The sequence below is a fragment of the Cavia porcellus genome, unplaced genomic scaffold (assembly GCF_034190915.1).
Source record: "Cavia porcellus strain 051 isolate PalLab524CR breed Dunkin Hartley unplaced genomic scaffold, mCavPor4.1 scaffold_1, whole genome shotgun sequence".
Classification (NCBI taxonomy): Eukaryota; Metazoa; Chordata; class Mammalia; order Rodentia; family Caviidae; genus Cavia; species Cavia porcellus.
In genome coordinates this window covers 221380382-221406895 of record NW_026947484.1, presented here as the reverse complement: position 1 = coordinate 221406895, position 26514 = coordinate 221380382, and the positions used below count along the sequence as shown (strand labels likewise).

At 34.0% G+C, this 26514-nt stretch overlaps 1 protein-coding gene across 2 annotated transcripts in view; it reads right to left on the bottom strand.

Annotated features, from left to right (window-relative positions):
• Nucleotides 1-26514, bottom strand: part of Strn (striatin) — a 119935-nt gene that overhangs the window by 14520 nt on the left and 78901 nt on the right. Inside the window, exons 7-16 of one of the 2 annotated variants that reach the window (XM_013156038.3) lie at nucleotides 26375-26510; nucleotides 20511-20621; nucleotides 18375-18461; nucleotides 17796-17939; nucleotides 14202-14338; nucleotides 8838-9013; nucleotides 6898-6945; nucleotides 5817-5938; nucleotides 2396-2563; nucleotides 356-496 (exon numbers count right to left, since the gene is read on the bottom strand). In XM_013156038.3, coding sequence (XP_013011492.1) covers nucleotides 356-496; nucleotides 2396-2563; nucleotides 5817-5938; nucleotides 6898-6945; nucleotides 8838-9013; nucleotides 14202-14338; nucleotides 17796-17939; nucleotides 18375-18461; nucleotides 20511-20621; nucleotides 26375-26510 — 1270 coding nt within the window. The remainder of the gene's footprint in view (nucleotides 1-355; nucleotides 497-2395; nucleotides 2564-5816; nucleotides 5939-6897; nucleotides 6946-8837; nucleotides 9014-14201; nucleotides 14339-17795; nucleotides 17940-18374; nucleotides 18462-20510; nucleotides 20622-26374; nucleotides 26511-26514) is intronic. The other variant, XM_003473027.5, reaches the window with a different exon arrangement.

The following is a 26514-nucleotide window of genomic DNA, read 5'->3' as shown; positions in this document are numbered from 1 at the left end:
TAAAATTAACAATGAAATAAAAAAATTTATTTTCTATTCAGAATAAATACTAACTTCTTAAAGTAAAACAAAATCATTTGGCATAAAATCAAACTTAAAAAATAAATTAAACTTTGTATATCTGTGGACTACTCAAATACTATTTCAAATAGAACAGTTACAAATGTACATAAACTTAACTCATTCTTAAAAGTCTATTATAAATCACTTTATAAAAATTACTTATTATAAATTACTTTTCTAAGTAAATGTGTTCTGAGATTTAAGAGGTATAACACTTTATGGATAGTGGTTATAATTCTGATCAAGTTAAAAGTTGATCCAAACACACAATATTTAAAATTGGTATACATACTTGAATCTAGATTGGATTCTAAAGTGAGAATACGTTGCTGCGTTTCCATATTAAAGATGCTCGTATATCCTTTGCTGAATGATGCTACCATATGGCTTGGATCGCTGCTCACTAGATCCACAGAGGCAGGAATTCCCAACTCTAATATAAAAGAGTCAGAATATAATCAAAGAATAGCAATGAAAAGGGTATATTTGAAATGTGATTAAAGAAAAAAGCAGAAGAAATATAATGGCATGATTTCTTTAAAGGTAAATAAAGCTTACCACGAGAACAACAATCAGCTCACAATCATTCAATAAAAATTCTTTTGGTAATGTTTAGTTTTATTCTATTTTATTTTTATTACCCTTACCTATTCAGTCTATCTTCTATTATTCTACTAGCATATTCATGGAGTGCAAACTTTCATTTGAACAACAAGTAGAAAACAAATATTGACTACAAACTTTGCAACTTCTACCTTAAGCTGGGGCTTAGAGTGGTATAATGGAAATTCTTAAAGAAAAAAAAAGTAAAACAGATGTGGTGGCACATGCCTTTAATCTACGTAACTAGGAAGATCCTGTCCCCAAACAAATGCAAAAAAAAAAAAAAAAAAGAAAAATCCATATTGGATTGGGAATGTAGCTCAGGAGTAGACAGCCCTTGCCTGGCATGCATAAAAACCCTGATTGATCCCTAGCTCTGGAAAGAAGGAAGGCAGAAAGGAGGCAGAAGGAAGGAAGGAAGGAAAGAAGGAAGGAGAGAGAGAGAGAAAGAGAGAGAGAGAGAGAGAGAGAGAGAGAGAGAGAGAGAGAGAGAGAGAAAGAGAGAAATTAAAACCTTAGCACTAAAATTACAAAATTCAGAAGGTAAAATTTTTATTATGTTAGAATCATATAAATCCAACACACAAGCAATTCACCAAAGTCTAAAGATAAATTAAGATAACGCAATAAAGAAGGTACTTTTATTTACTATCTAGAATACTTAAAATTTGAGAAACAATTTGTAAGCATAAAAACAGAGTAATATATAAAACATAATGTGACTTTTTTTTTGGTATCTAACTAAAGCAAGCTGACAGTTCAAAAATGTGTGTAATTCAGAGGATAAATGGCCAGTAAGAAAATAAAAGAAGTGCTCAACATAATTAGCCATCAAAGAAAAGCAAAACTGAAAACTAAAACGAAATACTACTACACACCCATTACAATGGCTAAAATTAAATAAACTGACATCAATATTGGTAAGCATGTAGAGCAAATGGAACTCTCATGCACTGTAGTTAACACTACAAAGTGCCACAATCATTTTGAAAATAGCAACTCTGCTCATAGCTCAAAGCTGAAACAAATCAAATGTCGCTAAGAGTCTTTGTCAAGAGGAAAATTAATAGATAAATTATGGCTTAATAAAGTATTATTAAATAATAAAGAGAAATAAATTGACAGTAACTTGTGGAAACATTAGTAAAAAACCAAATTCAAAAACGTACACGCTATATTATTTCATTTGTATGAGGTTTAAGAAGAGATGAGGCAATCTATGATTTAAAAAATCACACCAATGTGTTCTCTGGTAGGGAAGGAGGGGAGGGGACTGAATGGAAAGGACACAAAGGAGCTCTGCAAGTTGAAAAAACTGTTCTGCTTCTGATCTGCGTGAGTTTACAGGGTTGCAGCCTTTCATCAGACACACTGAAACATACGTTTTTTTTTTGGTACCATCAATCGAATTCACAACCTTGTGCTTGCCAGGCAGTGAGCTATATCCCTGGTCCTCGAAATGTTTTCTTAACATCTGTGTTTTTCACTGTAAGTGAATCATACCTTGATTTTTAAAAATATAAAATCTGTATTCTCCCAAGTACTGTGCTTTTAAGAATTACACATAAGTTGGAAATTCAAACAGATACATTTTTCTTCATTCAAAGAAACTTTCAAATTGAATTTAAACAACAAGTCTGTAGAATCATTTATTAATTTCTTGCTTATTTACATTTGGAATGAGAAGTCTAATAACTGATTGAGCAAAATAAAATTCTGAAGTATATACCTTGATTATCATTAAATACAGTTAGTGCTGGAGCAACTTCAGTTGTGTTCCACAAACGAAGAGTGCCATCTGCTGAACAAGACAACAAGCGCTGATGCGCTGCGCTGTAAGCCAAGCCCCAAACTGCATCTGTGTGGCCGAGCAGAGGGCCTCTTAAAACAGAAGGATCTATATAAAACAGCAAAAAATGCAAAATAAGGAGAAAAAACCCATAAAGATACTTAGGTTCCAAGGAGGTAAAACACAAACAAAAGCACAACAATACAAAACACATTGCTTAGTTTCAATTATTTTTCTGAAATGCAGCAATTAGAAACAGATTTAGAAATATACAAATGTAGAGCTTAAATTTTTAAAAATAAAAAGCATGCATTTGTCTTGCTAAAATATTAGGTATATCCTTGCTTCTTTCTTTTGTCCTCCCTGGATTTACCTAGATTTTTTAAAAGTAAGTTAATATAAATCATTTTAATTTAATCTACCTTTGGAGAATCGTGACTCACGCTCCCCACAGAAGGGAACAGTGGTCCTTCCTTACTATGAATTTCTTCAGCACTCTGACTATACCGCCTCTGGCTACTTCTCCTAGCGTACAATGAATGGCAGTTATTCCTGGGAGTGCCCAGGGAGCATGCCATTTATAGTGATAGGAAGTGAAATGTATAGGAATCCCTAAATTCTCATACAGTTGCAGCTGGGTGGCGGGTCACTAGGCACAATTTCATGCTAACAGTCAAACTGGAAGCTTTATTAATCTTCACAAAGATTCTATAAGTGGTGATTTCAAGACAGCTCACAAGTGAGGTCCAGAAATGCCAATGGTGGTATGTCTTACATCCTCAAAAATATCCTAAAATATTTATTTAAGACACTGTATCAGACACTATGATTGATGCTGATGCCACACACATAATTAAGACAGTATTATGCTTATCCTCAAAACACAATATTAAACACCCAGCAACTGACAGATACTAATGACATAGAAAGTAAATGGGAAGATGTAACTTTTCAAAGATAGCAGCATCTAGAGTACATAGATGTCAATCAATAGAGAATACAAGGAAGGTATGCCTGGCAAGGAGACAGCATCTACAAAATTACAGAAGGAAAAGGAGTCTAGAGTGTGGCATTTGAGGTAGGAAAAGGATGAGGTATGGGCAGATAGTTTATGCTAAGATTTCTGTGGGAGTTTTGTTATTGTTGTTTCGGTAGCGGGGACAAACTCGCGACCTCGCACTTGCCAGGCAGGTGCTTATGCATCTGAGCTAAATCCTTGGCTCCTATGATAGGATCTCTAAGACACTTTAAGGAACTTGGAAATTATCCTGAAAGCTATTAAAGATTGACTGAACAATTTCCCAGGAGCAGTAGATAGGTCATTTGAGTTTTTAATAATATAACCTTGCTGTGGTATAGAAGACCATCAGAAACAAGATAAAGGGGTTGGTTGGTAAAGTGGAAAAGTGATGATAAAAACCTAAGGCAGAGCAGGGATACATGGGCTACAGCAGAAGGAGTAAATTCAAGAACTACTTAGGGAACTGTACCAAAAAACTAGAGAATAAACTATGGACAGCAGAACAAGGAGTCAAAGAAAACTTAGATTTCTAGTTTGGGTTAGGTTAGTTTTCTAGTAATGCCAGCAACTAAACAAGAAAAAAAAAAAAAACAAAAAAACAAAACGTGCTGAGATTTAAGGACAGTGAGACAACCAGACTGAGATTTCTTGTCAGGTGTAGTAGTGCATGCCTGTAATTCCAGCACTTGGGAGGCCATAGCAAGAGAACTGTCACAAGTTCAAGGCCAGCCTGAGAGCTACACAGTGAATTCAAGGCCACCCTGAACTGCACAGTAAGACTCTGTCTCAAATAAAAAGAAAAAAATTAAAATTAAAAAATTGAAAGAAAAACAAAGAATTTTCTATAGATACTCTTGAGCTTAAGAAGATTTATCAGTACAGCCTAGAAAGCCACAGAAGTAGATTCAATCTATCCAGAAATGCACACTGCAAAGAATGAGTTAAGGCCTGAGTCTTGAAAAATAACACTGTTGAAGGAAAGAAACATAAAAAGATTCCACAAAGGAGAAACCACGGCAAACTGTCAAGCCAATATATAGACAAAATCCTTTCTTTCTTTCTTTCTTTCTTTTTTTTTTTTAAACCGTACCAGGGATTGAACTCACAACCACAGGCTTGCAAGGCAGGCGCTTATGCCGCTGAACTAAATCCCCAGCCCCCGACAAAATTCTTTAAAAATGGGAGTCTAAAATGGAACTCTAAAAGAATGAAACATTTGCAAATTATAGCTGATACATCTAGTAAAAATAAGTCTTAAAATAACCTTGAATTAGGTAATTAGAAAGTCACTGACAGTCTTGCTATACTTAAGTCATATTACTAAACACCATAACGCAGAAAGATGATCCAAGGGAAAGGACACCAAAGCCTTAACTAGTAACTATGTTTTCTAGATAACATCATTAAAGAAACACTGATGATGAGCAAACGAGACTACCCAGAAGCTAGAGAGGGAAATGGAGTTGACAAAATTGAGTCAACTACGTCATTCTCTTACTCTTAGATACTGAGGAGGTAGAGAAACAGCAGAGAGGGTAAGTGTTGGTGTCACACACCTATAATCCCAACACTCTGAGAGGCTAAAGCAGCAAGATCACAAGTTCAAGTTCAGCCTGGGTAATTTAGTAACTTAGCAAGACCCTGGGGATATAGCGAGTACAAGGCTCCTGGGGGGGGGGGGGAGTTGGAGGAATTCTTATTTCTTATATTTATCAATCTAAAGTGATAGTGAAATTAAAACACACTTTTATGACAAATATGACACATTAAATCTTTTGACAGAAAACAAAAACAGCCAATTCCTGAACAGTTTTTATAGGAGACCTTATAGTAACGTTTAGTGATGTTTTACAGTATGAATTTATGACTTATAATACTAATCACAAGACTAACCGGCACTTCTTAATTTTGATGCCTTTTAAATATTTTGGTAGCATGAGCTTTACAACTCATTACCCTATTATCTTTCTCAATAACTGATCAAGGAAATAATGCCAACATTCATTTTCCTTTAGTTTTATGTCAAAAACAGTGAAAAAATATGATTGCAGATTAGTAATTTTGTATGAAGTACCATATAAAGGTCTAACATGAAAAAAACAATTATCAACCAGGCCAATACTTCTGATCAGTAAGACTCTGGGGGACTGAGAAATGTTTTTGAAGGAAGAATATGTTTTAAAAATGATTCCCTAATATAGGAGTTCTTTTTAACAAAATAGATATGCTTCTCTTTTACTTATCTAGTCTCAAAAATATCTGGTTTATCCTTTATATACTATAAAAATGTGTGTAAAAAGATGTATTTTACTCTTTCAAAACTTTTGAGAAGTCACATACCGTAAGAATCATAGGGATCGATGTTGGGATTGGTGGTATTCCAGCCCTGGATCAGTCCATCAGTACCACCACTGTAACACTGCTCACCATTGCTGCTCATTACCACACAAAGCACTGGACCTCTGGGATATGAAATAAAAGAACAGGTAACTAAGTAAAATGCTATTCTCAAAAATCAATTCTATAATATGACTCGTTAAAAATAAGAATGCTTATTCAAATGGATTTGTTTTTGTTTTTTACAATGAATAAAAATATTATCAGAACATTGTTCATTTTTGTTCCTCTGATAAAACCAGACATGTGGGACCAAGGATTTAGCTCACTGGTGCAGCATCTGCCTGGCATGTGTGAGGTCCTGAATTCTATTCCCAGCACAAAAAGAAAAACAAAACAAAATAAAACAACCAGATATTGTAAACTATGGCCTCCAGACCAAATTCATCCAGTAGTCTGTTTTTGCAGATTTTTAAAAGGTTGTAACACAAAAAACAAGAATATGTTAAAGAAGGACCTGGGTTCAATCCGAGGACCAAAACAACATAATAACACAACATAAACCAAGCATATGTAACAGAAAGCACATAGTCTAAAAATATCTACTATCTCACCATTTATATATGAAGTATGCAATCTTTGTGCTAAATCAAATGAACAGACATGTCCCTTATACTCATAAAAAATATGATCACAACAAAAATATCTTTAGGTGGTACTAGGGACAGAACCTAGGGCCTCACGTATTCTTCCAATTGCTAAAGACCCAGTCTTTGAATATTTCCGTGTATGTTATCTTTATAAGTTAAAAAAAGATAAAAAGAAAGAAACCCAAATCTAACTGCCTCAACTTTATTTTTAAAATACCAATACATACTATTTAAACATCATATAAATAAAGACTTATGTCAAAGATCTCTAATTTGATAGCATAAACTTTTTGGCATATTACCTGCAGTTCCTTCTACAGTCACAAAAAAATACCAAGTACCAAAAAGACATAAATGAAAGGAAAGAAAATAAATATAATCAGATTGTTTTCACAATGCTGTTGGGTTAAAACAAAGAAAAGTCATACACTTACTTATGAGCCCTGAATGTATAGATGGGCTCTACATCAAGAGAAGTACTCCTAAAACAGAGAGCAAAGACACCGTTATTCAGTAATAAACAAAATGAATGTGTCATAACAAATGCTTTCAGAAGTATGGACACTGTGGTAATACACAATTCTCAACTACAGGGTGCATAAGAAAGCTTACCTATCTCAACACTTCCAGCATGTCAAGAAACTAGCTTCTTTCTCAGTAGGAACACCCTGTCATTATGCTTTTAGCTTTGACATCTATTTGCTTAAAAGGAGAGAAACTTTCACTCAAGAAACAACATGGGCTTTGAAGGGATAAATCTGTGAATTCAATTTCTAGTTCTGTCATTAACTAACTTTGCATGTTAGTCTATGATAACTTCAGATTCCTCCATATTCAAAATAAAAGAGAAAAACGGAGATAGCTTACAATATATGAAATTAAATGAGATTCTACAATTTAAAAAATAGCCTACATGACGGAATCATCCAAAATGGATTTCAACAAATGGTATTTAATTTCCTTGTCTTTCCATGAAGGTTACTATGTTCATCCCTGGCCAGGGATACGGCTCAGTCGCTCAGTGTCTGCCTGGTAAGTGTGAAGTCAAGAATTCGATTCCCAGTACAAAAAAAAAAGTTATCCTTAATACTTTACAGACTGTTCAAACCATTAGTTTAATTACTATTAGGAATATTATTATAGGTACATCAAGTCTTTTTGAAATTTTGAGTTTAAAGGCAAACAGGCCACTGTTACTTACATGTGAAGGTTATTTTTTACCACAATATCACCAGCAACAGATTCATTTCAGTATTTTTCTAAATTTTAGTCAAGAATATATCACGAACCACTCATCTTCCTAGCTTAATGTGACTGTGCTAGAACCAACACATTGTGACCAAAAAACTAGAAAAGCAAAAGTCACAACGTATAAACAGAACCAAATTTTTCGCTGCTGAGAATTATTAAGTCCATGTGGTTTTTAACTGGTTGTACTATCTGTTATAAAACTGTTAACTCAAGTATTTTATCTACTCTACGTACAATTCATAGCACAAATAACATCAATCTCCTTTAACTGCTAACAGATTTTCAGTAACAGCAGTAAAGTTTCTGTAACCTTTTTTCCATGTAAAGTTCAGCTGCAGTTTTATAATAACAAAAGTGACTGAGACTACATAAAATTTCTTGCTAGCAGACACTGGTTCTGGGCCATATGGTCTAAGGAAGGAGAAGTGATCCAATAAAGACCCTACCATGTCAGATGAGTCTCATATGACGATTGAGAAAAATGTTTATAAGTGAATCATGTCTTTTTCTACTTAAATCAAGGGCCCAAGGCAAGGTAACTAAAGGCAAAAGCAGCATCTGTCAGGACCTAAAGTCTTAGGGACAAAGGATAGGGCCAAAGAGAAGTCTCCATCCCTCTTTTTTTAAATTTTATTTTAAAAAGAATGAAGCCAAACAAAACACAATAAAGAAATCTGAACAGCTGTTATCTCGTTTTGAAGTCCTGTAATGCTTCCCCATTCCTCTTAATCAGCCCTTTCTCTCTTCCACTCTGTAAGTTCAAACTGAGTTAAAAAAAAAAATAGAAGTTTATTTTAAACATACCTATTTGGACCTATTTATAACAGTAGAAATTTTCAGTACAGGTAAGGTACTCCCTAAATATGACATCCATTAAAAACACATGATACATAAGGACTTTATCAACATTCATAAACTTTGGGGAAAACCATAAGATAGTAAAACATTTTCCTATGTGTCACCTTTCCAACCTAACATTAGATTGTATCAAAGAAAAACACCTTAAATTATGTGGCATGGTCCAGGAAGAACTAAAGGAAAAATCCAATAGCAAATAATTAAATATTTTTCCTGCTAAAAAGCAACTAAAATATTCAAATAAATTAAAGTAGAATATTCTCACTTTTTAGCTGGGGCTGTTTTCTGCAAATTCCACATTTTTAATGTATGATCTTCTGATGCTGTTATCAAAACGGGCTCAATGGGGTGGAAAGCAAGGGCTCGAATGCCATCAAAGTGACTTCTCAGTGTAAACTTAGGGTTCCAAGTTTTTCTCAATGCATCTTTATTGTTTGCTATCTATTAAAGAGAAAATCAAAGATATTGGTACTTTTAATTCATGAAAAGAAAATATCCTTTACACTCCCAACATTAATTTCAATTTGTTAGTAAACTGTCATTGAATAACTTTCAAAACAATCAGTTTCTTAAATGTTAAGAAACCAGATCAATAGAAAAAATTAGCAACATGTCAGTCTTCTTTCTCTGAAGAACTATGAAATGTATAAGAGACTTATAATTCAATGTAAAAAGTGGATCAAATAATAATACATAACAGATCTTCACTAGTGTTGTAGTTAGATCCAGAGTGTCCCCCAGCAGTCCCATGTTGAAGTCTTGGTTGCCATCTGTGGCACTACTGGGAGGTAGTGCAATCTTTAGGAGGTGGGCCTAGGAAGAAGTTAGAGGTCACTGGAGATCTACTTTTGAAACATGATACTGAGACCCAGGCTCCTCTTTTCATTGCTTCCTGGCCAGCATAAGGTGAAAATACGCTTCCACAACGATGTAAGTTGGTCCAAAAACAACAGGCCAATCATGTGCTGCAAACTCTCAAACAGAGCCAAAATAACCCTTCTTTACTTGTAAACTGGTTGGTTATCTCAGGTATTTTGTCACAGTAATAAAAAGCTAACTAACACAATTAGGATGTTAAGACATTCAATCTAAATTAACAATAGTTGTATTTTTTTGTTTTGTTTTGGTTTTTTTTTTTTTTGGAACTAGGAATTAAACCCAGCATCTTTGCACTGAGCTACATCCCCAGTTTTTTTGATTTTGAGTCAGAGTCCTACTAAGTTGCCTGGACTGGGCTCAAACTTGTGATCTTCCTACTTCAGCCACCTAGTGTGGGATTACAGGTATATCCTCCACCGCTGGCAGCTAGCAAGGTAATTTTGGGTAAATGTTGAAACATTAAGTTGACTTTAAACCTAGTAACTATAATCACACGTTTGAAGTTTTCAATACTATCTAATAAAAGCTAAGTTGGTTTTTTTTTTTTTTTTGTCTTTTTCGTTTTTATTGGTACCAGGGATCAAACTCATGACTGCCTGCTTGCAAGGCAGGTGCTTATGCTGCTGAGCTAAATCCCCTGCCCCAAAAGCTAAGTTTTATTCACTAAACTATAAATAAGATTTTAAACTAGAAATAGAAAATGTTAAAAATGGAAGAAACATCAGATACTACCAAAAATGTACTCTGCTGGTACAATAAACAAACCCTTCTGTTTTCTTCACGGTGACTTCAACAAGTGAACAAACATATTCTACTATTCTTTCTTTCCAATTAACATGCAAACTGAAGTAATTGTTATTTAACTTCACACTAACACTACAAATGACCTCTTTACTCTCAAAGGTTATCAATCATATTAAGTTTAAACAAGAGTAGGGTAAATGTTGGAAATACACTGAAAACTTAGAAAGAAGACAGTTATACAGTACTAAGAGTAGCTGCTAGTCTGAGCATTACCCAATATTTTAAAAATTCTAAACACTTTAATTTTCACAACTCCTCCATGAAGTTGGAATTAACATTATTTTTACTAGATGCACCAGAAAAAGAGCAGTGAAGTTATTTGCCCAAAGAACCATGCCAGGAATCAAACCCAAACACTTTAGCAACAAAGGTCACAATCAATATAAACTGTATTGCAGAATCCAGAAGTTAAAAGATATGCAGAAAAAGAAAAAAGGAAAAAAAAAAAAGAGAAGACATGTCACACTTACAGTGATAAGAGAACATACACATCATGCAAGAAACTACCACCATAAGAATTGAGGCTGCTTATCCCAGAAAAGAAAATCTTCCTAAGTTCAGTCATGTTCAATCTTGTTCAACAGCTGAATAGTTTTCACAAGTAGAAGAAATGAAATTCTTTTTGAATGAGTAGGTAGTCACCAAAATGGTTCCCAGTCAGCTCCACTTCCTCGTATTTACATCTCATTAGCTCCCTCTAAACATCACAGAGTTTATCTGTGTGTTCAAAAGCATACAGCAGAAGTGGTAACATATCAATTCCAAAATGAGTCTACATCATCATCCATCTTGGGCACTCATTCTCTCTCTGTTCACATGCACTCATCCTGCAGGAAGACAGCTGCTATGTTGAGTAGGCCATAAAAAGGCCTGCCAAGAACCAGAACCTCCCAACAACTACATGAAGAGCTTGGAAAAAGATTTTCCACACCTCAAGTCTTCAGATGACATTGCAGGTCTTGCCAACATCCTTGATTGCAACTACATGATAGATCTTGAACCAAAACCACACAGCTAAGCCACTCCTAGATTCCAGACCCATAGAAACTATGAGATAATATTTGTTGTTCTAAGCTGTTAAGCACTGGCGTAATCTGCACACAGTAATAGATTACTAATATATTCAATAAAATCAATAACTACTTTTGGAAACATACCAAGGGACATCGCACAAAGTTTCCAAACAATTAAGAGCTATGAGAAAAGTATTATTTTTTCTAGAGAGAAGCTAAATTCCACTAGGAATTTAGTCTTTAAAGATTTAATAGGGAACAAAAGTTATCTGTTTTTGGGAAGCAGAATGCAAAGTTCTCCTTTCATCCATGATGTACTAAATAATCTGGATGACTATAATAAGACAAGCAGAAAAGCACACAAAATATGGAAAACCAACTCAAAAGTAAAGAAAAACCAACCTGTCAAGGGGAAAAACACAGGCCTAAGGAGGTAAACCTATTTGGGGTTGTTTCTCCCCAGAGATGTCTACTGATTCTAAAAGGATGGCTGAGAGATCCAGCAGTATTTCTCTGATAGTCTTTCAGCAACATGGGGATACAAAGTGCTACACAGGACCAGCCAACAGAGTGGGGCACGGTAACTAAACTAAAATCACTCTGCTTTGGGTTAAGACTGCAAAGTATTATATCCTGAAAATAAAGGTGAACTGGAAGAAGCCAAGCCACTGGAGGGGCTGTAGATCACCTCAAGAACTGAGCATGGACTATAGTGACTCCAGGTTTCTATTGGCTGCAGACATCTGAGAAAAGAAAATCAAAACATATTCTCTGCAGGAATATATTGTCACATGTCTGAATAATATGGCTATTTGGACACAAGAATCATATATATATATATATATATATATATATATATATATATATGGAATTAAGACAACATAGAATCATATATAAGGAATTAAGACAACAAATAAAAAAGCAGAAATAATACATAACAGTAAGAGAACTAATCTTGAACTTTCAATTTAGTAATTCAAGAAGAAACAAGGCAAAATAAAAAACTGGAAGAAGTTTTAAAACAAAAATAATGACTGACTCAAGAAGCAAAGCCTACAAAACCCAATACATGGGTTTAACTACAGATTACAGGTTACACTTTACATGTAACTGAAGAGAAAATTAATGAACTATAAGGAGTCATAAAATTAAAGGAACAGCATAGGAGATAAAGGCTACAAAAATAAAGTCTAACATATAAAATTAGGTTTAGAAGGAGGAAAGGTAGGTACAAAATCAATATTTAAGGAGAAATGGCTAAGAAATCATACAATTAAAGAAAACATAACAATCCATGAAAATCTAAGAACTTCAAGAAGTTTAAATAAAAGCAAACCCTTGCACAACAACAAAGAAATAATATTAGAGAAAATAAAAATCAGACTATAATTAAATAACCAATACAGAAATTACACTTGACTTCAGCAGAAAACATTACAGATAAAAGGAAAATAAAATGTTTGGAATCCAAAGACGACACTACTGCTAATTAGAGACTCAGGTGAGCTAACAGTTTATTCATTCAAGCTTAACAAAGAATATAAGAAAATCAAAAACTGAGAAAAAAGGGAACCAGCAGACCTTCACTGAAGGCAAACATTATAAGTGTTCTTAGGGTGCTCCCACGTGGGTGGTCAGAAGTGTAGCAAAGAATGAAATAAAATGAAATATGTAAATGATAAAAAAAATACAATGTTCCTAACGGAATCAATGAATCAAAACAATGATATCTTGTAGAAGAGGAGTTAAGTAGAGCTAATCTTAAATGTGGCTATTAAAAAGTAGTAAAACAGTATATAAATTCCAAGTATTATATATATATCAGAGAGTTGAATAATAAATATAGTCCTCAAGCAGGCAAAAATAAGATAAAAAGAACAGGTGGCACAAATAGATGGTGGACTTAAAGCCTAATATATCAGTAACTACTTTTAAAGAGAAAAGAACTGAATACGCCAACTAAAATTAAAGGTTGTCAAAGATTAGATGAAAAAAGCAAAAAATCAACTAAGTAGTGTTTTAAACAGAGAAATGTAAAAATATGAGACTACAAAAACCATTGGAAATATAATTGATTGTTTTCAAGTCTTTATCACAAATGACAGAAGAGTACAAAGGCCTTATTGGGATTGGAAGATGACTGCATTAATCCTGGGTAACGAAACAACAAACTAGGATGGAAAGTGAGAAAAAGCATCTATGTTTCAGAAACAGGGAGATTTACTAATGAAATGAGCACTGAGAGTTGGACTTTTGATCTGTAGGAAAACAAAAAGTTTCTTTATCTTCTGAATAAAAAGGTTTCCTTACACATCTATCCCACATGCCGCACATAGCAGGCTTACTACAGGAGATGCACCATTTTCTTCAGCAGAGAAAAAAACTATCAAAGAGGGAAATACTTTTAACAAAATGGTAAGACAGATTATACTTTACCTGTGAAATAAGTAATTACAAATGTATTTATAAAATGATTGTATTTAGAATCAAATAAACACATACATAATGGTACAAAGATTTCAGTTTTGTTTCATCTCTTTAATGGGTCAGCCTTAACATTTGGCCCTAACAATTATTAAAATTACTTCTCAATATGATATGGGCTCATACACTGGAAAGGCAAGAGAAATATTGCTGTTAGAATCACTAGTGCACTAAAACATAAAACAAAACTTGGTAGTGGAAAAAGAATTCTTTCTCCTACCTAAAACCATATGCAAACTACACTGGCGTATAAATTTGCATGAAGCCTATAATTTTAGATATAGCTTATTTGGAAAATGTTGGCATATCTTCATCTTTCAAAGATTGCAATTAAAATTGAACCAAAGCCTGCCCTTATAAGTACCTTTTACCACTGCCATTTTTTCTATCAAATCTTTTTTTATTTTCCAAAGTTGAGTAAGAACATCAAAAATAAAATCACTACATACATCATAAGCTAGTGAATCTGCTTCATTGGCCACAGTGAGGCCTGCCAATTCTCCAAGTCCTAGTTCACTTTCAAGGGCTTCATCTGCTCCCATAATGAATGACTTCCCAGAAGAAGGAGGAAATGTCAGGGCTTCCACTGAATGGGGAAGACAAAGGAAATGACAACAAAAAAATCTCTGAAGAATCAATCAACAGTCTCATAGGCCAGTATTAAATTTCTTACAAAGATATATGTACATTTAATTATTCTAAAGTACTTTTAAACAATAAAATTCAGTGAGCTGAAGATCTTGAAGAGTTGATTGCTTTTGTCCTATCTTCTTCTAAAGGCACCACCTAACCAGAAAAGGGAAACAGGGTACAAATATAACAATTCATTATCCTTTCTTTTTCATTATTATATAAAAAAGCATGAACAAAGAAAAGTTTTCTCATTTTATATTTCATGTTAATTGCCCAATACCTTCTCTCAATTGCTAAATATATATAAGGAGTGTTTCTGAATATTGCTAATCTCATTCTAAATAAAACTAATTCTATAACCTAGAAGACCATAGAAATTTTCAAATAAAAATGATTTTAAATGGCAAGCATGGTGATGCATACTTAGAATCCCAGGACTCAAGAGGCTGAGGCAGGAGGATCACTGCAAACTTGAGGCCAGCTTAAACTGCATAGTGAAACCCTGTCTCAAAAAAAAAAAAAAAAAAAAAAAAAAAAGAAAAGAAAAGGAAAGAAAATACAAGTATGCTTTAGGCAAAATTAATAAAATATGTAGTGTTAAAAGGCAGGATTAACTCTATGATGCAGACAAGGGACAGTGATCAGAAAAAAGGCAACACAGATGTTGAGGTGGTAGTAAACACCAATAATTTCAGCACTAGGGAAACTGAGGTAGGAGAATCACCATGAGTTTGAGGACAACCTGGGCTCAACAAGTTCAAGGCAAGCCTATGTTACAAAGTGAGACATTATTTCAAAAAGATTTTTAAAAAAAGGCTGGGGGTTTAGCTCAGTGGCACAATTGCCTGCTTGGCAAGCACAAACAAGGTCATGCGTTTTGATCCCTGGTTAAAAAAGAAAAGGAAGAGAAAGAAGTAGAAGAAGGTAACGTAGGCAGGATTCCTAAAGCCTTAATGATGTTCTACTTTTTAACCCAGGGATGGTGGCATAGGTGGGTGATAACTTGGACTTTGTGATAACTCAGTGAGATACACATAATTTCAGCACTTTCTGTAGGCATATTGTGTTTCACTAAGAAATTTTTAAATCTCCACTTGAATACTTTCATTAGGTACCAACTGTGTTTCAAGATGCAGTTTTATGTTATAATAAACTTGAATATTCTTCTTTTAACCCTGAATATTGCAATTTAATTCCTTCAACAACTACCATATGCCAAGTTTTGTGGCATAAGCCTATAATTCGAGCACTTGAAAGGCTGAGGCAGGAGAATCACCATAACTTTTAGGCCTCCCTGGGCTATACAGTGAGTTCAAGCCCAGCCTGACCTACATAGTGAGACTGTGTCTCAAAACAAAACAAAAAAAAAAACCCAAAACAACTATCATACAAGAACCAGTTTAAAGACAAATTAAAACAGGCATTTATGTAGTTGATAATATAATGTCACCCTTTGTAAATGAAAATTATTCTGACAGAGACAGCCTCTGAACTATTTTCTAGATGTGATTACTTTACTGATTAATAACAAACATTAAGTGGATTTAATAGCTCAAACAGTTGCCTTCTACTAGAGGTACATTAACTTTTCTGGAAAAGAAATAAGTTGATTATTTTAATTTAGTGCATATAGAAAACAATTTACAAGATGCTTTCTAGCACTACAGTCAATCATATCTAATAATAAATATTTGTTGAACAAATGAAATGATTATTTGCTTTTAAAAGTAGTGGTAGAAACTGCTGAAAATTCTTGTCAGAAGAGAATACAGTAAGTCTATATTCTAAGACGTTACTAAGCCACTGTACAATGTAGAGGCATAAATGAAAACTGATTTACTGAAAATGCCACACGTCACGTGAGGAATTCTCTACATATTTACTGATATATAACAGGGATTTTTAAAGTTAGAACAGGAATTTTCAGGCCAAAATTTCAAACAAATGGCTCCTGATTCTAGAACTTCATAGGTGATTTTGTTTGATTTGCTTTCACTTCTAACACTTAGTGATAACTTTGTCCAGATATGAGATCAAAATGACTCCAAAAGAAAATGCTAAAATTCCCCAGACTGATAGTACAGAAAGTGTGAGCCAATTTTAATTAACCAGTATCCTAGAAATGGCTTCGTAAAATCTGAAAACAAGGAAGACAAATAAATACCTCCTTACACACTCATGGTGGTCAACAGACTGGATTGTTGAAGATAGTGAAACTGTGAGAATCTGTGTCACTTGTTCTCTACAGCCTTAGAATTTATGTTCTTGTAACTAAAACTTACTGACCATAATCAGCTTTTGTAAATTATTTAACTGTGTCTCTTAAATATGACACTGCAAAGTAATATAAGTAGAGAGCACACACAGGTAATAGACAATTTTTCTGAAAGTGGACTGGAGAACATGTAGGACCAATCACAGGCAATTAAATATTCAATCTATTTCTCTCCTCTCCCCTGCATTCTCTTTCTGCTGGCCCCTGCTACTCTCACCCCATCTTCTCCCTCCCCTTCCCTCCCCTCCCCCCATCTCAAATGGAGAGGCCCAGACCTGTGTATAGGAAGCCAGAGCTCTTAACACTCCCTACACTCACAGGCCCAGCCCTATGTATGATTTTTAAGCATGCCATGGTTTATGTCTGTGGCCCCAGGTCTCATGAGTTTACACTGTGCATTTGTAATGATTCATTGTCTAGTGCTTGGATTGATAGTGTCAGTGCTACACCCACACAGGGGTGGAGCCAGGATGTGATGTAATGGCAGGAAGAAGGTGTGTCTTGCTCTTTTGCTGTTTTGCAGCCACCATGAATTGCGGCTCCGCTATGCCCGCCTGCCTTGGAGCCAACTGAGTGTGGACTGAAACCTCCAAAAACTGTAAGAAATAAACCTTCCCTTTCCCAACTTTGGGCTTCAGGTATTTTGCCTCAGCAACGAGTACAAAGTAACTAAGACAAAGCATATAAAAAATAGTTAATTTATAAGATGACAGTAACTATATAAAAAGTATATGCATGAAGACAGGGACTGAAAGGGAAGAAGGAAACAAAGGAAGTAGTAAATGTATCTAGACTTTGAGGTGACTTTTCCCCTTTACTTATTAAAGATAAACTGCTTAAATTAAGTATTTACGTAAATATTTTCTAACTATGTTTAGACTCTTAAATTTCACAATGTTGAAATGACACATATAAGACCTGTATCTGCAAAACTACAGAATATTTTACACTAGATTTAGAGTTGTCTTTTTTGAAGTTTATGTTATTTCCAAAGTCATGAAGACTAAAGTCTACCATGCAGATCACACATCTGCAGAGGAAAATTATCTCTAATATAGGGCAGTCCTTTCTAATGAGAAATTCATAGCTATAAGTCAAAGTGCATTACATCCTTCAGGAAGTCCTATATAGTTACCTTCATCTGCCCTATTAATTTCATGTTCAGGAAGCCTGGAACTGCTGGGCCTGGAAGGTGAACCCACAGATGGCTGCAATGAAGGAAGTTCATCAACATCTCTCAAATTAGCAAGCATATCTTGTAGTTTGGACCTATTGGGCCCTAGTCAAAAAAAAAAAAAGGGAGAGAGAAAAAAACAGAAAAGAAGAAAACAGATTATACAACTGCATCAAAATGGTGCTTAATTTTACCATTAAATACATCCTAGGCCACTATTAATGAGAAGCATATTCAGTTTTTAAATTTTAAAGTTGATTATTTATTTAAAAGAACTATGTCTTACATATATTTTATAAATTAAGCTAATGGAATCCTTATTTCCATGAAAAAACACAAACATCCTACTTGAACCACTAAAAGTCATATTACTCTATAATCAAGCCCAGGAATATCTGATATGAAGACAGATGCTATGGACTGTGAACCTATTATAAACTGAATCAAACAGTAACATCTCTGGTTTAATTTGCATTCCTTGCCTTACATCCTGAAGCTATGATTCCCAAAGTGAAATCTCATGCCCTATCGATTACTTACCTGAGCTTTGATTCTTCATTCTCCCACATCCCTGTTTTGACTGTTTTATATAGGATAGGGGCTGAAACAGATCTTCGGTAGTTTTTCCTGTTACAAGTTTAATTAAGAATGGGAAAAATCTTACCCATAGTCCATTATGGTCTTTTTCCTATACCAGCAAAGAACGTAACTATTCTGTTACAATTTAACTAACACTATATTTCATGAAACACAATTTGACTGGAAATATTTTTACACCAATTAAAAAAATCTTTTCCAATGAGTAACAGTTCTATTAAAATATGTAATCATGGTAGCTTATAAATTAATGTGTTGTATATCAATTCAAAGCTTTACTTTAGTTCTCTCTTTTTTTTCTTAAGAATAACAAAATGTACTGGGGAATAGGAATAGTTCCTAACAGACAGAAAGGGCCCCAAACAGGCTGCCCGACTTCCCTTTTTAATCATACTTTTCATTTGTTTCTACACTGCTACTTTATACAGACAACAGGAACCAAAATGATTAAAAATGAGATAAAAGTATGCTAAGCTTTAGTCTACATTCCCTGTATTCTCACTGAAAGACATTAAAATTTATACCTCAGAGTCATTTTTCTTCTCTGCACCAAAAAACAACATGCTATATATACCTGAAAGAAGATCATAATTCCCAGATTCAGGAAATCCAATTACTTCTACTAGTAGGAATATTTTTCCAGTCAAATGTTGTAGTTTTAGATTTAAGCACTAAATTCTAACCATAGTTATGTCTCAATATTTGACATGAACTGGTAATACAGGAGTAAGAGTAGATGAATTTACATCTAGCTACCTTCCCAAACAAAAGATCTTTACATTTCAAGATACTCTATTTTTAACAGCATAGTGACCTAAAGAAACATATCAATATTAAGTTAACATGGAAATTATTATTCCTGTATGATACACAAATTTTCCTCAAAAGTTTCATTTTAATTGGTTTGGTCATGACTCCAGAAAGCCATGACATATCATGTCTCAGTATACTTGTTAGGATTAAATCCTTATCAGTGAACAAAAGATATAAAATGTTTCCATATTTTAATATTAAATCATTTTGGTTTAATCTACATGATAGCAATAAATGATATCATTTCTTAAGTCATTGTTGAGACTATGCAAACATTAATGGACATTGACATTTTACTAAATCAAGCCGAACATTTATAAATTCTAAGATATTTTAAATAAAAATGTTAATGTTTTAAGAACTGCCAAGTTATAAAAGAATGCTCTAACAGGAATCTTTGATAAGCTTCCAAAACACCAAAAAGAAAAGGGGAGGGGAGCATGTCTTTTATAATTTGTAAATTCATTTCTCCCTAAATTTAGATTATAATCTTGCTTTACACTACTTTCATATTTCAAAGCATGATATCCCTATTGCTATAAAAGGTCCATGTTTATATTGTTAATGATGGTGGAGATATGAGGAGGTAGTTTAGATTTACACTCCTAAAAATGAGTAAGAATGTTTTTGAGGATGTTTTGAAAGTTTTGTATTTCCATTTTATGTGCTTAACTAAATCTAAAACTTTTCATTTGTAATGAGGTATATGATTCACAGGGCTAGAAATGTTGTTTTGGCTTTTTCAATATATAGCACATTTTATTGAAAAAAGGTAATTGGTAGTACTGCTGTAAGATACATTGGCCAAAACTTTTATATACTCCATAGTGTGCCCTGTATAGCATATACTGGTAAGAGCAAATGAACTGTGTTGTAAACATATAGAATATTCAGGGGTAGAAATTAACTTTGTCTCCAAGATCTAAAACTACAAGCGGTAATTTTGTGGATTGTCAAAAGGGGGTCACACTAGATAAGATTTATAAATTGCCACTAGATATAATCATTGTAATTAAGGATATATGCTTTTTAAAATGAACTTAGCAGTATGTTTGAATACATAGCCCAACACCTTCATAAAGCTTTAAATATGTTATTGGAATATATATGCCATTTAATTTCAACCCCTGAGAGCAGGTGAAATGGAAAAAAAATAAGGAACAGAAATGAAAAAGAGTAAGTAGTTTTAGGAAAACATTGAAAAACAATTGAGAGATGTAAAATAGGTGAGATTTATGATTTACAGATACAATGTTTTCCACTTACTCTTCACCCCCTTTTTCCCCTTTCTCTCCTTTTTGTATTGTTCCTTGAGTTTGGTAATTACTCCCTGGTCCACATTCCAGGCTTCAGGCATGAGGCACTGGTCTTCCTTTTCTAAACAGAGTAAAACAAATGAAAATAGCCTTTTTCAATGAAATATCAATTACACTAACACATCTGAAAGATACAATGATTTTCTTCACATACCACTAGCTAAAAATAAATGGCATTATTTATCAGATACATAAATGAACAAAGTAACAGCTAAGAAAAAAAAGAATTCTCAGATATATAAATAACATAAAAATAAAACTAAGAAAAAAGATCACATTTCTAATTAATACATTTCCCTTGAAAGAGATACAACAACCTAGAAATAATTTCAATGACTGTGAATAAATTAAGCCTAAAAATATTTTTTTTCCTTTGTCTTTTTGAGACAGGGTTTTGCTATGCAGTTCAGGATGGTTTTGAACTCACTTTGTAGCCCAGACTGGCTTGAATTCAGTGACCCTCCACTTCAGCCTCCTGAGTGCTGAGATTACAAATTTGCACCACCACATCCATCCCCAAACACTTTTAAAGAATCTCTCATTTTCTAAATTCTACCAGTAAAACTCATAAAAACTCTCCATATTAATTTATGGGTGACAAGAGATTATACAAAATAGTTACAATAATCTTTTCATTTAAAGTGTTTTATACTTTTGTGTGTTCATCCATAAATGGTCACTGTTATTTTGTTTTATAAATAGCATTTTGTAAATCTTAACTTTCTATTAAAATTTAAAACAATTTAAATGACATGTTAGTTTATAAGTGTTAAGGTTTGTGTCTAGATGTGCCTCAAAGCTCATGCCGTCATGGGGTGAGCTTCTAGAATTTGTGATTGATTCAGGGTCCAAATGCTGGGCTTATGGGTCTGAGCACTATAATTATATGGGGTGGGTAGCCTGCATAAAACATAAGGGAGAAAAAGAGGCTTGTGTTTGCTCTCTTTCTCTCTCTGTTTCTCTCCCCATTTCTCTTTTCATGCTCCTCCCCTCTTTGCTTTTGTTGCTTTTGCTGTTTTTGTGGTCATGAACTGTTGCTCCCTGCCATGCCACCTTGCCTTGGAGCCAGATGATTATGAACTTAAACCTCCACAAACTGTGAGCTAAATGTATCTTTCCTTCCTTCATTGTGGGCATCATGTATTTTGTCTCAGCAATGAGAAAAAAGTAACCAAGACAATAAGGAAATTCAATAATCATCATTTCAGAAAAATTTATATATTTTATATTACTATAAAATAATTAATATACTATATAATGCTATAAACATGTCAGTTCAGAAACTGGTTTGAATATAACATTTGAATATCCAACTCTACAGTCTGCATGTCCACTGAGAAGTCTAATACTGTAGATATCTCCAAACTAAACATGCAAAACCAAATACCAAATTGCTCGTCCTCATCTAACCTTCCATCTACATTTAATACTGATCCCATACCTACATTTGCTTAGCACAAAACCCTTTCTGTGTCCTTCCACATCAAATATTTTAGGAACACTTTATGTTCAAAACTCATCAAGAATCTGATTTCTCATTACATGAATGACTTCTCTGACTACGATGATCTCTTGTTAGATCTACTGCAGCAACTACTGTCCCTCCCACCCACAAGTCTGTTGTCAACTGTTCTCTGGGAAGTCTATCCTCAGCCTAGCAGCCAGAGTATTGCACTAACGTGAGATCACGTCAGCCTTCTGCTCAGACTCTCTATACGTCTCCCTAGTTCCTCAGGGATAAACATGTCCCTAAAAAAATCCAGCCATTTCCTATTACAATTCCCCTAAAATCATTCTGCTCCAGCCACTCTGGCCTTCTTGACTTCCTTAAGCAAGCCAAGGCTGTCACTACATTAGGGCATTTGCTTTGATTTCCCTCTTCCTGAATACTTCTGCCTTCCAAAACCATATGGCAAATTCTCTCACCAACTTAAGTCTTTTGCTCAAATGTTACCCTTTCAGTGGGGCTTTCTCTACTTTTTATATTCCATGGCATTTATCATCCTTTGACATGCTACATCATCTATTATATTTTGTGCTTACTGCCTCATTTTTTAGTAAACTCTGAGCAACAAAAGATTGGAAATCTTCATATAAAAGACTTGGCACATAGGAAACACTTGATCATTGTTTGTTAGATGCATGTTAGAATTAACTGAAATGAATCAGAATAAGCACACATCTATATTTTTTAAGTAATTTAAGTTTTAATCCTGTACACAAATTCGTATTTTTTTAAACTTCTGAATATAACACTATTAAAAACCACTTTTAAAACACTGCTGGGCAGAGTGGCACATGCCTGTAATTACCCCAGCACTTGCTAGGCTGAGGCAGCAGGCTCACAAGTTCAAGGCCAGCTAGAACTATATATTGAGACCTATCACAAAACCAAACCATATCAGACCAAACCCTCAACATTTTAATATACCTAATTATAGCCTATCAACAGTAGACACTGTCTATTTTTCCAGAAGGATTTAACAATTAAAACTGTTAATTTTCACCAATCCAGTTTTAATAATACAATAAATAAAGTAGTTTCTGGATCTGGAATGTTTTCGAAGCAAAAAGTTGGGTTTATCATAATCATAATAGACTCAAACCATTAGCAATATTAGTGTTAGCAAAATTTACTTATTTATTTGCCAGAAACGAGCCACTCTTTTCCTGATGTATTCTCACCCTTTCCTCATAGGGTGGAATTAACAAAAAATGCAGGGAATACAATGGCTTAAATGTTCATTCCACTAGACAGATACTTCATGAATTTGTTCAAAGGCCAGTGCTTTGAGTGCAAATTATACAATCATTAAAAACACAAAAGGCCAAACTGCTGGTAAAGAAACTTACAGTTAACTGACAGCTTCCATCAGTCATATTCAATAAAAGATCTAGCACACATAAAAGAGTATGGCAACTCAGATATGAAAGGTCACCCACGTTTTCACCAGTTAACACAAGGCTGATTAGGTTAAAATGTACAACTTCAAATACTGTTATACTCTGGACCACTACTCACACGTTAAAGTAAAGGAAGTTACACAACAAAAGAGTACGGCCATATTTCCTGCTTACTGGACTTCTGAAAAGACAATCCCAAGTGTTCCCCAAATAAGACTGGGAACACAAACCCATGCAGACATCAATTTCTCAGAAAAAGAGTTCAGGAAGGTACAGTTGAACTTAGTAATTCTACTCCTTTAGTGCTGGTACTGATGCTTAAAATTCCCAAGTAACTTAATATATATTGTTAGTAGAGAGTAAGACAAGACAAGTGACTTACTGCACTTTAATTCTCTTTGGTTTCCCAATTTTGTTCTCTTGAAACTAGTCAGCCTCTAGGCAGCCATTGTAAAGACCAACCCAACCCAATCCAACCTAGATAGCCACCCTTTTCTTCATATTCTTTAGTATAATTATTTCAATTTTTTTTTTCAGTATATTCAACAAAAAGGAAAAACAGCAACACTGGTGCCATGACAGTCCCAGAAGGTAAAATCTCAGAGGTGAGTGTATATACTGATAGCAAATCTAAGTGATTAGGGAAAAGTAAAGGCAGATGAATAATCTGTGTAATATGGTTGTAAATTATCCAAGTAAATGCTATCCCTGTGCCAGAATATTAGTTTAATGAATCTGGCGTGAATCGATGTACCAACTGGCTTAAAAAGTGAAAGGTGTTTGCCCTAGTATAACTTACTGGACACTATGGTGGTGGTCTAACACGGTGGAAGGCCAAAGCAAAAACAACACTTAACCTGATGACCACTTTCTCCTCTTTCCTCTTTAGCCCTGATTATAACTTTTTCTTTCATTTCCCATGTGTACAAAGAGAATTTTAACTAGTTCCTTGTGCATCATCAATGCCTGCTCCAAGCCCTGCTTCTGGTCAGAGGTCATTAGAACCTCCTGTTATGTTTGTCTCTGGCAGAGAAAAATGCCCAACCCCATGAGTGGTGTGCTCCTCTCCACATCCACAATAAAGGTCACTTTTTCTTTCTTTTGCTTCTCTACTGTGTTGGAAAACCCTAACAGAAAGTATTTTCAAATGACTTCAAGGGACAATAAAAAGTCAGCTCCATTTAGATGTACAAACAGCTCCTTCCTCTCATAAGAATTTCCAATATGAGCAAGAGAGCAGTAATTTGCACTACTGACTTGCTTAATATCTCAACAGGAAAAGTCATTACACAATTTAACAAATACCTCTAACATTATAATGATTTCTAGTAAGTTAGGTCAGCTGAAGTCTATGTTGAATGCAAAAGAGTAAAAGTCGACACATATCTACCTCTTCCAACATGTGTTATTGAGATTGCTCAAAATTTAAAAGAAACATCTATTTCCTTGAGGTGATTACAAAATAATTTTCACTGTACAGTTTTTCAGGTGACATATAAATATTAGGCAACATTTTTCTTGCACTTACCCAAGACAGTCTTTTTATCTGTTACTACATGATCAAGCATGTATGGAAGAAAAATTTCAACAAAATTTTTAACACATTAGAAAAAGGAAAATGCATTTTATTTTTTCCCTATGGTTTTAGAATTCTTTTATATTTCCTTCAGAGAAGAAATACATAAAAAATAGAATTTAAATCAGTATTTTAAATTTGTGTATGATTTATGTTCTAATTCTTAAGAATATTATTAAGATAACTAAAATAGCTGCTTAAATGAAAGCAAATAAAATGTTCTTTATATACTGTATTCACATTTAAGTAAGAATTCTACAGAACAATTTTGTCACAATTAAAGCCACTTTTATCTTTATAGACAAAGTATTAACTTAAAAGAATATCATTTTCAAATATGAAAACACTGATTCTTTCCTCCATCAACCCTCAACACTGGGGACTGAACCCACTGAGCTACATCCCTGGCCCATTTTGGGATTTTGAGATAGAATCTCTCTAAGTTGCTAAATGGCTCAGGCTAGGCTTAAATTTACAATGCTCTTGACTCAGCCTCCCAGAAGAGTGCTGGGATTACAGGCCTGCACTATCCCGCCTAGATCCACTGATTCATTTTTTGAAAAGACTGAGTGGAAATTTTTATAGAGATAAAATAATGTTAAAAATAATTAGCAACATAACATTCTTTCAATAACTACTTGTATATATATATGTATATATATATTAGACCCTCTCTTTTTCTTATTCATTAACAATATACTGATAAAACTGATCACTTTTTGAATAATTTATCACAATCTTAACATGTTAACAGTACAAATGCATTTCCAAACTACAATGATCTGCATTATAAGAAGTTTTCCCAAAGTATCTATTTTAAACTCTAATTAGAAATTTAAAATATAAGACTCATTTATAGCAATGTGAGATAGGAAAAAAAACTATTCCTATACAATCAAAATGTGAACTAGAATGAATACAATTTTCTATCTATAACTTTCATGCAGTTTCCCTAAAAAACTAATCTGTAGATAACTATGTAGCAGTAAATACTCACATAATTTGGTTTTAAATTCATTTCAGAATCTACTGCTCATATTGAAAAAAAAAAAAGTGGTGGTGCATGCCTGTAATCTTCCCTGACACACTTATTACAAGCACTCAGGAAGCTGAGGCAGGTTCAAGACCAACCTAAACTATATAACATATCCAGACTCTTGTCTCCAAAACAAAACAAAGTAAAAGAACAGTTACACACACCCTTAAAAAAAAGGTGACATAGTAAAAACTCACTGTATGTTCAGTATAGTTCTTGAAGACACTGCCATTCTGGCAAAACATTAATTTCTTTTGTTTACTTTAAATTTCTGGATGAATCCAGTAGGCTTCCTTACCCCAATCTGTTCCATCGCCTGCACTTCTAGATTCACTGTCTCCTTCTTCTGATGTAACCAAGAAGTCAAATTCCTTTAGGGCCTCTTTTGTAGCTCGATCTTCAGTGCTATCAGGCAATATCTTTTTCCTAACAATCTAA